Below are 13,066 nucleotides of genomic sequence, written 5' to 3' on the forward strand. Positions count from 1 at the left end.
TCCCATAGAGTGTTTGACATTCATTACATTCGTTCATTATGGGATAAGAGATTTCTAGTTGATACCCCACCTCAACTAATGTATAGTCATCCATCTCAAACCTGACATTCATTAAAAAGGGATGGGGATTGCGACTAGATACCCCACATCAACTAACGTATGAGTATCCATCCCAACCCAACATTCATTCATTGGAAAGCTCATAGATTCAAAGATGATAATAGTTTTTCACCTAAGAACCCCCTTATTGTGAGAAAGTCCTTTCAAACAAGTCATTATCATTCGTTTGAGTACAATTGAGTATAGCCTTTCAATGGACTCATTCTTCATTAACATTATCATTAAACTCATTCATTCATTCATTTATGAAAAGGCTACCAACATTAGATCTACCAATTCAAGAAATTAAGACATTAAGACAAGATATACTCATCATATAAGAAAAGGATACCTAAGCCTACCAATTCAAGAGATCACATTCAACATTACATTATAAAACCCTTCACCTTCCATCATTAACATTCATGAGTGTTACTAGAGAGATAACATTCAATCCTAACACAATTAGCTTCTAAACAAGATCATATTTCATTCATTGAGATCACACACATGCTTCACATCACATTCATATGTAAGACATCACAATAATACTTCAATTCCTCACACTATGTCTTCAAGGCCATGATCACAATATACATAGTAAGTAAATACCTCCACCTTTCAAGTGGATCAACAATTCAAGACAATTCTACTTTAACATGAAATTAGGTCAAACTTTCCCTTTCAATGCTATAATCACAAATCTTCAATTCACCAACAATTCACCGTAATTAGGCATTTATGATGATACAATTCAATAATCTAAATCAATTTAGGCATAATTCATCAACATTCATTCATAATAAACAAACCCACTTCATAAGTCACAATTTAGGAATTGAGAGATATCATCGGTTCATAGAGTATTTTCATCTTAAATCATCAATTAAACATCAATATAATCATAACTTATAATTTGAAAACGTTTGATGCAAGAACCCATGAGATTGAGTGAAACTTAGGGTTTTTCATGAACTTGAAAACTATGAAACTTCTTTGAAATTGTATCTAGGGTGAAAGCTAACCCTAGATGAAGGATCACCATACCTTTTACTTGAAAAATCCCACTAAAATATACCCAATAGCCTTCCTCTTCAAGACCTAAGCCTTCTTCTTCTCTTGGTCTTCAATGGAGTTCTTAAAGAGAAGATATTTTGGGAGAGAGGGTTTTGATTTGGGGAAATTGAAGAATGAAATCTAAAATACTAATTTAATGTTTTAATACTCTTAAAATACCTTAAAATCCTAGAAAAAACTGACCCCACACAAATTAGGACTTGGGGTGAATTTAACAATTCACCCCTAGCTTGGCCGTGTCACCTTAACAGCAAACATGAATGGTTCACAAAGCACCCAGCCACGGTTCGTGGATGGGGTCACGGACCGTACTGGTCCTCCATCAATTGGGACTGTGGCTTGCACTTTGGGGCCATGACACACGGAGGCCATCCACGGGGTGTGGATAGACCTACGGGGCGTGGTCCCCTTCCGTGGTCCACCAAGTTTGGGGCAACCTTGTGGTTTTAAGGGGTCTTGGGGTTAGACTTAGGGTCCTTCTCAAGGACCCTTAGGGTGGTCCAAGGGGAGTCATACCTTGACGTTTAACCCCTAAACCTTTCAACCAAGACTGTGGACAAAATTAAACCACTTCAAAATTCAAGACAACACAAACGCACACACGTTAGGCTCTAGTTTCACTAGTTCATTTTTAGGGTCGTTACATTGGACCGCATGTGCATTTTCTTTGCGATGATCATCCCCAGGTTTAGCCTTGACCCCTTAATGACACAACCCAAACAGGCTGTCTTGGCATGGTGAAGAATCGACTCGTTTTGGAAGGGTATGATCGTGTTGCTGATGAAGCCAATCCAATACCTCGCTTCCACATTAAGGTCCTTCTTTTCAATAGCTTATCCAAACTCTAACCACTTGGGACTGCCATTTGATATCAACAGAGCCAACCACTTCTTCATGTTCTCGAAAGTCGTCGTCCTGGTCTTGTGGAGACAGTTATCCTCAAGCCTCATAGTGTGTTCTAATATTACGTTGATGGTGGTAAAATGACATTGCACTTTCTTGCCCCTGACGACCACGTAGTCAACCAGCTTAAATTTAGTTGTTGGCTTCTTCCCAAGTGGTATCAATGTACTGGAAGCATTGTGTTGAGGCTCCTGATGCTCACCCTCACTCTCAGAAGTGGTGAGTTAAGTGTCATAGATGTCGTCACAGTCGGAGCTTGCCTTCGGTGACGCTGGTGCTTTGCCTTTACCTTTGCCTTTACCACCAGTTGTGGTGAGTTTTATGGACTTGCCCATGGATGTAGTTGCATCCTTATTGAGTGCAATCCCTTTTGCTTTCCTTCAGGGTGGCATGTTTCTTGCTGTGACTTTAGATCTAGCCATGTCTGCAAAACATCGGGAAAAAATTGGAACCAATTCAGTTAAATTCACAAAACAACTGTTGTAGAAAGACTCGCCAAATCAATTTGGCGAGCTAGATCAGGTTCACCAAAAGGATTGACTTTAAAGTTATGGCAAGTTGGCGATGGCAAAGGCTTTTTGGTGAATCGCCAACAGATTTCGGTGAGCAAGAGTTAACCCGCCGAAAGTTACAATGCAAAAAGAGTATAGGGTGCAGAAAAAAGGCGATCAAGAAGTCTTTCAGCGAGTCACCGAGTGCCTTTGGCGACCTCAGGCTTCTCGTCAAAAGTTACAGAGCCGAAGAATACATTTGGCAAGAAATTAAAGGCGAGATGGGGAACTTTGGTGAACCGCCGAGTGGTTTGGCGAGCTCAACCCAGCTCGCCAAACGACCCAATAAGCCTATTTTCAACCCAACTTCTCAAATTCGACCCCGCAACCCCCAAAAACTAAATCAAACATACACTACACAAATTAAAGTAAGACCCATAACACCCATTACCCCGGGATATTTAGACTTCTCCCAGTTTTGCCATATTTGGCCAATTGACGTCTTTGCCCTTAAGAATGATGTCATCCATTCTATCATTAGGAAAATTACATCTGTTGGCAAAAATACAGGTTACTCAAACTTCACCGAAACAAGCTAAACAACATGGAAACACAACCCCACAAAATTTAAATCATTTAAAAGAACAAGAATTTGGGATTTCAACAACCAAACCAATACGGGCAAGATTATCATCTTAAAATATGCATTCAAACATACTAATCCTATCAGAGAGTCCCAAAACACATCAACAATAACAAAAGTGAGGGAAACTGAAGAGTTTGAAAGTTTAAACCTTTACTTTAATGAATCGTCCAATTCTCACCCAGTCGGCGTTGTTAGTCGTGGTCGCCAATCCACTTAGCAAATCACCGAATGGATACTTATCTCACCGAGTTTTTTTACAGGACCTCCAGTTAAACTAGGGGTCCAAACGGCGGTCTGGGTCGGGGTCGTCGACTTCTTCGGCGATATGCCGACTGGCCTTTATGCTCGCAAACCTGTAATTTTCAACAACATTCCCACTTGTTCCTACATAAACAACACACCATTATTTCTTAAAGCAAAAAATAGTGATAAAAAGGTTCTTGGGTTGCCTCCTAAGCAGCGCCATAGTTAACGTCACGACACGACACAAGTCAACACCTAAACCTCATTTTCGGGGTTGGCCACGGTGTCACTACGGAACCCCCCTTGTCTATTTGGGTATAGATGAGGCAACACATGACCCATGAGGTTTTCCATTAGCTTGATAGATCTAGAGTGAGAGCCAATCATTGAACTTTTGGAGAATGATTAATAGCATATCCTCTAGCACTATATCTTGCTCATTAAACTTTTGGAGAATGATTAATAGCATATCCTCGATACGTCTACTCTCATTGTCCTACACATTCTCCGCTCATGAAGGGGTATGTATTTGCCCTTCTTTTTGGACAGCACCTCCAGTCCCTCAACCTTTTGGACCAAGGTATCCATCTAACCCTGCAAAATGACCAAGTGCTAGTCCTTCTCAGTATCCTTGTTGGTGTTAGACACAAGATCAAGGAGTTTTGTTGCGGTTTCATAGGAGTGTCTCATAAGACCACCTAGGATTAGTTGATCAATTAATCCTTTACTCCCGGAATTAAGACTCCGATAGAAGCATTCCAGTAGAAATAGATTGGGAATTTCATATGTTGGGCATTGTATCAACAGTGCTTTAAACCTCGATCACATCTCATGGATAGTCTCACCTCCCAATTGTTTGAACATTAGGAGATTATCCCTATGATTCAACAGTCTCAAAAGGGGATGGTCCATTTGGTAACCATTGTCACCATTCACACTCAGTCTTCCTGTTTCAACACAAACAAGCAAAACTAAACTAAAAATTACGTAAGTAGAACTATAACTAACAAGAACACACATTAACTTAACTAGAAATTCTCAAATAACGCCACTCCCCGGTAGTGGCATCATTTTGATTTCACATAGCAAGACACTACTTCCAGTTCAAGTGCCAATGATCGTGAGTAGTACTATAACCGAACTAGTGAGTTGGGGTCAAGTCCCAAGGGAGCGGTTTGTAATTGAGAATCAATAGATAAGCATAAATGTGTTCAAGTCAATTATATATATAAACATTTACGAAGAAAAACATGATAAATTAAAAGTTGACCCAAGTGTCAAGTATCAAAGGGGGTTTTGTAATCAATTATCAACTGAAACGACAACTAAAAACAAAAATACAAATATGGAGACGGGATTCTTGGGATGTGATAGGATTGGCTAAGGTAAACAACCGGGTAATTTCTATTGATAGTAAAATCACTACAAGATAATGGATTTATAGCTACAAAATTTAAGCTATGAATTTGAAAATCGTAGCTATTATTTAGTAATTGCCACAAAAATTTGAATTTTGTGGCTATATAAAAATTTGTCAAATTTCTTTGCCACGAAAATCAAATTGACAAAGCTAAATCCTAATTTTTGTTATAATTGCTAACAATCGTAGCAATAAGTACCTAAATAGCTATAATTTTTCTGCTACGGTGAAATTTTATAGCTAATTATAAGTTTTTGCCACGCGATAAAATTAACTCTAGCAATAGTAATCTTTTAGCTACAATATATAATTTAAAACAATTATTGTAGCTAAATAAATAATCTTGCTTCAAGTAATAAAAGATTGTGGCAAAAGTTTAATGAAATAGCCATAAATTATTTTGCTTTCATAATATTTCGTAACTAATTATTATTTTTTGCCACAAGCTAAAATTTATCGTAGTAATAATAACTTTTAGCTACAATACATTATTGTTGAAGCAAATCTCTAGCTAAACAATAGCTTTTCTTGAAGTTACAAAAATTGTGGCAATATTAGATAATATAGTCATGAATTTTTTGCTATATCAAAATTGCATAGATAATTATTCAATTTTGCCACGATCTGGTTAAAATTTGTTGAAGTAACAATAACCTTTTAGCCACAAGAAATGATTTTCCACGAAAATTTGTTGAAGTAACAATAACTTTTTAGCCACAAGAAATGATTTAAAATAAAATATTATAGCCAAAAAATATTATTATTTTTTAGTACTAAATAATCGTGGCAATAGTTGACACAAAAAGTATAATTATTTGTCATGATAAAATAATATAGCCATAAAACTATTATTTTGATAAATATTTCATAGTTAATAATTATTTTCAATCACAAGTTAAAATTTGTAGTACATACTAATGTTTTATCTATATTAAATATTTTTACGATTGAAATTACCATAATAATAGTACTTATATGGTCATAATAAATTAACAATAATATTTTTGGTATTCAATGAGAGACACAAAATATGAAGAGTGTCACAATCTAAAAAGAATAATTTTTTTTCATAGAAAAATTAATAAATGTTGACAATTTGTTTACAAAAAATCACTCTACAAGCTACTAGTATTTAGTGTATGATTTAACCCAAAAAAAGAAAAGAAAATCACATTGCAACTGAAGACTTTGTCAACAAACACCCTGTAGATAATAATAATAATAATAATAATAATAATAATAATAATAATAATAATAATAATAATAATAATAATAATAATAATAATAATAATAATAATAATAATAATAATAATAATAATAATAATAATAATAATAATAATAATAATAATAATAATAATAATAATAATAATAATAATAATAATAATAATAATAATAATAATAATAATAATAATAATAATAATAATAATAATAATAATAATAATAATAATAATAATAATAATAATAATAATAATAATAATAATAATAATAATAATAATAATAATAATAATAATAATAATAATAATAATAATAATAATAATAATAATAATAATAATAATAATAATAATAATAATAATAATAATAATAATAATAATAATAATAATAATAATAATAATAATAATAATAATAATAATAATAATAATAATAATAATAATAATAATAATAATAATAATAATAATAATAATAATAATAATAATAATAATAATAATAACCCGTTTACCTTCAAATTATTGAAGTTCTATTATTTCAGTCAAAACACCATAGTAATTAATATTCTTACCATTCGCTTCTCCTCTTACTAAAACACCACTATTTTGGGTCTTCCTCGTTTCCTCAAGTAGTTTAGTATGAAATCTAAACCCATTTATTTCATACCCCTTGAATCTTTGAACACCATCAAAAGGGCCTCTAGCCAAAGAATACAATTCATAGGTTGCGAGTTCATTTTTTTCTTTGCGCATTTGTACAATCTATACAAAAAAATATATAAATTAATGATGATAAATAAGTATCACAAATTTAATTTGAAAGACAATAAAAACTTACCCGATCAAAAAACCAATCATCAAAGTTCATGCTTTTATTACTCTGTTCATACTCACTGTAATACAAATAAGTGTACATTAATTAAAAATAAAATAAAAGATGAAGATAGGGTTAAGAAAGGTAACTTCTCTGGGAATATTTTGATGGGTAAATGGGTACACATGCTAAGTGAATTGAAAATGCAGGGAAAGGGAGATATGGTGTTGGATTTGTGTGGTCAGATGATTAGAGAGGTCAATCCGGATGAGTGTTTTGGGATAAAATCATCCCTCAAGTATAACCAAAATGTAGGGTACCTCCTTATGGTATAATAATAAACAAAAAAACATTCTTTAACTATCCTTACTTGTTACATAAATCTCAATATTTGATAGCATTCTTGTGGTTAATGAGCAACCGCTATATCTAGAACCATGTTTATGATATTTGGGAAGTCTACTGAAGGACGTAGCTAAGTAGACAAAGTATTGACTAAATCTTATTCTCGATGATTTGTCTTTCAGGTGAGATACGTAGTTGACGCTAGTGGGAGTATGACATTGAATAGAATGTAGAATGCCAAAGGAACAACACTTGAGCTACTTGCAGAGAGTAATACAACCAGAGATCAGATCACCTTTCAATCCTAATAGTATTGTATGATGTTAGCACTGAATGTGATATTTGCCCCAAATTTTACTACTGTCATACTCCTTTATAAAACTGTCTCTCTGTCCACTGACAGCAAAAAATATTTTGCTTCGTAATATGTTAAATTGTTAACTTAGACTCGGGATCTAATATAGTAAATTAGCGAATGCAATAAAAAACATACCGTAAAAATGGTTGCACTTCTTCGCAATTTCTCAAGACATAAAGATGAGCTTGTTTTCTCTCTAACTCTTCAAGATTTCTAGATGCATCTCTTAATAAAGGAGAACCTTTTCTTTCAGATACGGATAATCCACTATATGTCTTAATATGATCATCTTCATAATTCTTATCCATTCGATCATATCCTTTCACATTTCCAGGTAAGTACCTTGAACAAAATATTATACTTTCTTCAACAATATACCCTTCTATAATAGATCCTTCAGGTTGATTTCTATTACGAACATAACATTTCAATGTGCGTAAAAATCTGCAAGATATAACAAGATACCACTCAAATTAGAATGATAAATTAACAAACCACATAAAATTAAATCAAAATTTTAAATTGAAACATACCGCTCAATTGGGTACATCCACCTATATTGTACAGGTCCACCAAGTTTAGCCTCTCTTGGAAGATGAATGACTAAGTGTACCATAACATCAAAAAATGCCGGTAGAAATATTTTCTCTAATTTGCTCAATGTTATCGGAATTTGAGTTGCAAGTTGGTCCAACACATCAACTCTTAATGTTTTCGAGCACAATTCTCTGAAGAAAATACTTAACTCAGTGATAGCATCATATACATTATTTGGCACGACTCCGCGAATTGCAAGAGGAAGCAATTGTTCCAACAGAATATGAGAATCATGACTCTTCAGTCCATAAATTTTACGATCTTCTGACTTCACCCACCGTGATATATTAGAAGAATAACCATTTGGAACCTTAATCATTTTCAAGAATTTGCATACTTTAGACTTCTCATCTGCTGATAAAGAATAGCATGCTGCCGGATAACACCATCTTCCATCCCTTTGAGTTGGATGCAACTCACTTCTTATACCCATTTCCTTCAAATCATGACGAGCATTCAAATTATCTTTTGTTTTTCCTTCAATATCTAATAATGTCCCAATGATATTATCACACACATTTTTCTCAATATGCATCACATCTAAATTATGACGTATTAAATTATTTTTCCAATAAGGAAGCTTGAAAAAGATGCTTTACTTCCTCCAGTTATGAATGCCTTTACTTTTTTTGTACTTCCGTTTTTTTGGAGTCTTACCAAATTTCATGTCCTCAAGAGTAAGCAATTGGTTTAAAACATCCTTTCCAGAAAGAATTTCTGGAGCAGATCTTCTTTCTACTTTTCCATAAAAATCACGTTTATTACTCCACCACGTATGATTAGATGATAAAAATCTACGAGCACCCATATAAGAAAACTTACGACCATACCTTAATCGAGTAGATGGTGTGTCTTTGTTGCATAACGGACAAGCCAAAGCTCCTTTTGTACTCCATCCAGATAAATTGGCATAAGCGGGAAAATCATTTATAGTCCATAAGAGTGCTGCCCGCATACAAAAATTCTCTTTTCTTGAAGCATCATATGTATCGACTCCATAAAACCATAGTTCTCATAACTCATCTATCAATGGTTCTAAGTATACATCAATATCATTTCCAGGAGCTTTAGGACCAGGTATCAACAAAGATAAGAAACAATATGGTTTCTTCATGCACATCCAAGGGGGTAAGTTGTAGACAGTAGTGATCACTGGCCAAGTGCTGTGAGAAACACTTAAATTACCAAAAGGATTTACCCCATCAGATGCTAAACCAAGCTTCCTCCAATTATGAATGCCTTTACTTTTTTTGTACTTCCGTTTTTTCGGAGTCTTACCAAATTTCATGTCCTCAAGAGTAAGCAATTGGTTTAAAACATCCTTTCCAGAAAGAATTTCTGGAGCAGATCTTCTTTCTACTTTTCCATGAAAATCACGTTTATTACTCTGCCACTTATGATTAGATGATAAAAATCTACGAGCACCCATATAAGAAAACTTACGACCATACCTTAATCGAGTAGATGGTGTGTCTTTGTTGCATAACGGACAAGCCAAAGCTCCTTTTGTACTCCATCCAGATAAATTGGCATAAGCGGGAAAATCATTTATAGTCCATAAGAGTGCTGCCCGCATACAAAAATTCTCTTTTCTTGAAGCATCATATGTATCGACTCCATAAAACCATAGTTCTCGTAACTCATCTATCAATGGTTCTAAGTATACATCAATATCATTTACATGAGCTTTAGGACCAGGTATCAACAAAGATAAGAAACAATATGGTTTCTTCATGCACATCCAAGGGGGTAAGTTGTAGACAGTAGTGATCACTGGCCAAGTGCTGTGAGAAACACTTAAATTACCAAAAGGATTTACCCCATCAGATGCTAAACCAAGTCTAACATTACGAGGATCTCTAGCAAAGCCCAAATTTAATGTATCAAAATGTTTCCATGCTTCAGAGTCTGCTGGATGTCTAAGAACCCCATCTTTTGAATGTCGATCATGATGCCATGTCATGTCTGAAGCTATTTCTGGTGATATAAATAACCTTTGCAATCTTGGTTTCAAGGGAAAGTAACGCAACACTTTTCGAGGAACTTTTTTCCCAGTTTTTCCTTGAGTATCCCCATTAGTGTTTTGACCTTCAACTGATTTCCACCTAGACTCCCCACAAATCAAGCAGGATTCAGCTTTCGCATTATGTTTCCAAAATAACATACAATCATTCTCGCAAGCATGTATCTTTTCATAATGAAGACCTAAATTTTGAATCACTTTTTTTGCTCCATAAAATGACTCTGGTAAAGTTTCACCAGAAGGAAGTGCTCGTTTAAATAACTTTAGTATGCTATCAACTGCTTTACCACTCAACCCATAAAGACACTTGATTTGGAACAGTTCCACAATTAGTGATAACTTGGAGAATGTCTCGCAACCAGGATAAAGTTGTTGTGCAGCATCCTCCAATAATTTGGAAAATGTGGAAGTAGATTCTGAAGCATCACCATGTTTATACTTAACCCCACTAGAATCATTTGTGATTTCAGGACCAACAACATCATATATCATCTCAAACATATCATCACCTCGCTCTTTTCTTTTCTTTTGAGAAGGAACACCTGGTTCCTTTCCTTTTTCCTCTTGATTAACATTTTGCTTTTTAGGTGCAAATTCTCCATGATAAAGCCAACGTGTGTATCCTTGAACTATCCCAAAAATTATTAGATGTTCCTTGACTTCATCTCTAGACTTGTGGAAAACGTTATTGCATTTCTTACAAGGACAAGGAATTTCATCTTCTAGTTCTGATTGCTTAAATGCAAATTGAAGAAAACTCTCAACTCCTTTTAAGTAAACATCGCTCGATCTGTCAGTACAACGCATCCAACACTTGTCCATTTTCAAATTTCCTACAAAGAAAAATAAATAGAGAAATATATTGTTAGCATGGGTTAGGAATGTCGTCCCTGGTACAGAGGAAGAAGCACGTTGTGTGATTGAACGGATGGATGCTGAAAATTCATGAAGTCTTAGTTCTTGACTAGCATCTATTGGCAGATATGTGAGGGAAAGCAAGTCAAGGACTGAGGATACCTGATTTTGAGTTCCAAACTTGAAGCAAAGCAAAGATATGTCACAGTTATTTTAAGCAGATACTAGCTGCTCTACAAAACTAAAATCTTAGGCAAAACTTCTTCCTTGGCCGAGTCTATACCAGACAATGATTGCAGCATATGAGAGAGTTGGTTTGGTTACACGTGCTAAACATTTGTTGCATGAGTTGACGACAATATTCCTAATTCTAAGAGAGTTTCTCTTCTTATTTGGTTTAAGTGTAAAGGGAGTGTCCATGAAAATAAAAAATTATTCAACTTTATTTGAAATTTTTGAATCTAAAGCTGAAATTGGAGTTGTGTTTGATGATAGTATTTGGATTTTTTATTTTTTTTGGATTTGGATGTAATTTTTTTGTAAATGTAATTTATACCCTCATTAATTTGTAAAAATAAAATAAAAGTAAAACGTGAAAAGTAAAAAAGTGAAAACACCTCTTGAGATATTTTTCAAAACTTCAACTACAACTTCAATTTATATTTGATAACTTTATAGTCAAAAAGAAATTTGAAATAAAGTGAATAAATTATTTGAAAAAAATATATTCATGGTCAAACGCTAAATTAATTAAATAAGGTTTTGACCATGTTTCTAACCTATGCTTTTAAGAAGCGGAGCTCGGCTCACCTCAATTGTATTTACCATTGCTAGGTTAAAACTCAATCAAAGTACGGGCTCCATTAAACCCAGATCTATTTTTGATCAATTATTTCAAAAATTATTATTTGATACGAACCTATTCTATCAAAATGATACATTTTAGCGTAATTATAAATGTTCTTCAATTATATTCAGTTTTACAAACATATATACTTGTATTTTCAATATAGTATCTCTACAATATTTTCTTTTTAAGTATGCTTTGTATTATTTTACTTAATACAATATTAGTCCAAATTAGAACTCAAGATATATATATATAAAACTTGAATTCTAATATGGACTAATATTGTATATAATTTGGACTCGCTCAATTCGATACCCAGATCTATTCTTGATCAATTATTTCAAAAATTATTATTTGATACGAACCTATTCTATCAAAATGATACATTTTAGCGTAATTATAAATGTTCTTCAATTATATTCAGTTTTACAAACATATATACTTGTATTTTCAATATAGTATCTCTACAATATTTTCTTTTAAAATATGCTTTGCATTATTTTACTTAAACTAGGGGTATTTTGGAAAAATCCTCTCCGGTGAAGGGGAAGGTGAGGTCTATCTACACACTATCCTTATCAAATCCCACATGTGAAATTACATTAAATATGTTATTGTTAATTGTTATATCTAATAACTTTTGATTAAATAATTATATCAAATTAATTAAAATACAATAATTGACACTTTTTAGATCCGATAAATTGTACTTTGTAATTCGAAGTTTTTTCTTTTGTATTCTTTGATGACCAAAAATTGATTTTTTTTTCAATCAAATAATAAGAATTAGCAATTGACTTAATTTATCGGGACAATACGTTTATAATTTCCATTAATTCATTTACTTAATGATTATTGGATTTTTTAAATTGTATTAAGAATTAATAATTTTATATTGCTAATAGATAAACTAAGTATTAACTTTAAATTATGTTCACTAATTAATAAGTCATAAACTAAAATAGATTTTTTTTTAAAAATGTAATGCTTACATCACAAACTTCCGTATATGTTATGAAATAGAAAAACAAGGAATTGTATTGAAAATAGAAAATATAACAATAAACATTCGGCACCAAAAAAATGGAACAAAAACCAAAAAAATGATCTCCAAATATTTTCACACTTATTTTTTTATGC

General features: G+C 33.0%; 2 protein-coding genes across 2 annotated transcripts; both read right to left on the minus strand.

Annotated features, from left to right (window-relative positions):
- Window positions 1-3,490: 3,490 nt before the first annotated feature.
- On the minus strand, window positions 3,491-9,411 carry LOC102584385 (uncharacterized). Its single transcript, XM_006346609.1, has 7 exons — window positions 9,029-9,411; window positions 8,135-8,634; window positions 7,737-8,045; window positions 6,923-6,977; window positions 6,657-6,846; window positions 4,305-4,406; window positions 3,491-3,600 (listed from the first exon to the last, which is right to left on the minus strand). Exons 1-7 carry the CDS (start codon window positions 9,092-9,094, stop codon window positions 3,491-3,493), a joined length of 1,332 nt encoding a protein of 443 aa, XP_006346671.1. The 5' UTR covers window positions 9,095-9,411.
- On the minus strand, window positions 9,211-11,043 carry LOC107060422 (uncharacterized). The gene has a single exon (XM_015308381.1). It carries the CDS (start codon window positions 11,041-11,043, stop codon window positions 9,211-9,213), a length of 1,833 nt encoding a protein of 610 aa, XP_015163867.1.
- Between the last annotated feature and the right edge of the window lie 2,023 nt (window positions 11,044-13,066).

Source organism: Solanum tuberosum, unplaced genomic scaffold (assembly GCF_000226075.1).
Source record: "Solanum tuberosum cultivar DM 1-3 516 R44 unplaced genomic scaffold, SolTub_3.0 scf00082, whole genome shotgun sequence".
NCBI classification, from domain to species: domain Eukaryota; kingdom Viridiplantae; phylum Streptophyta; class Magnoliopsida; order Solanales; family Solanaceae; genus Solanum; species Solanum tuberosum.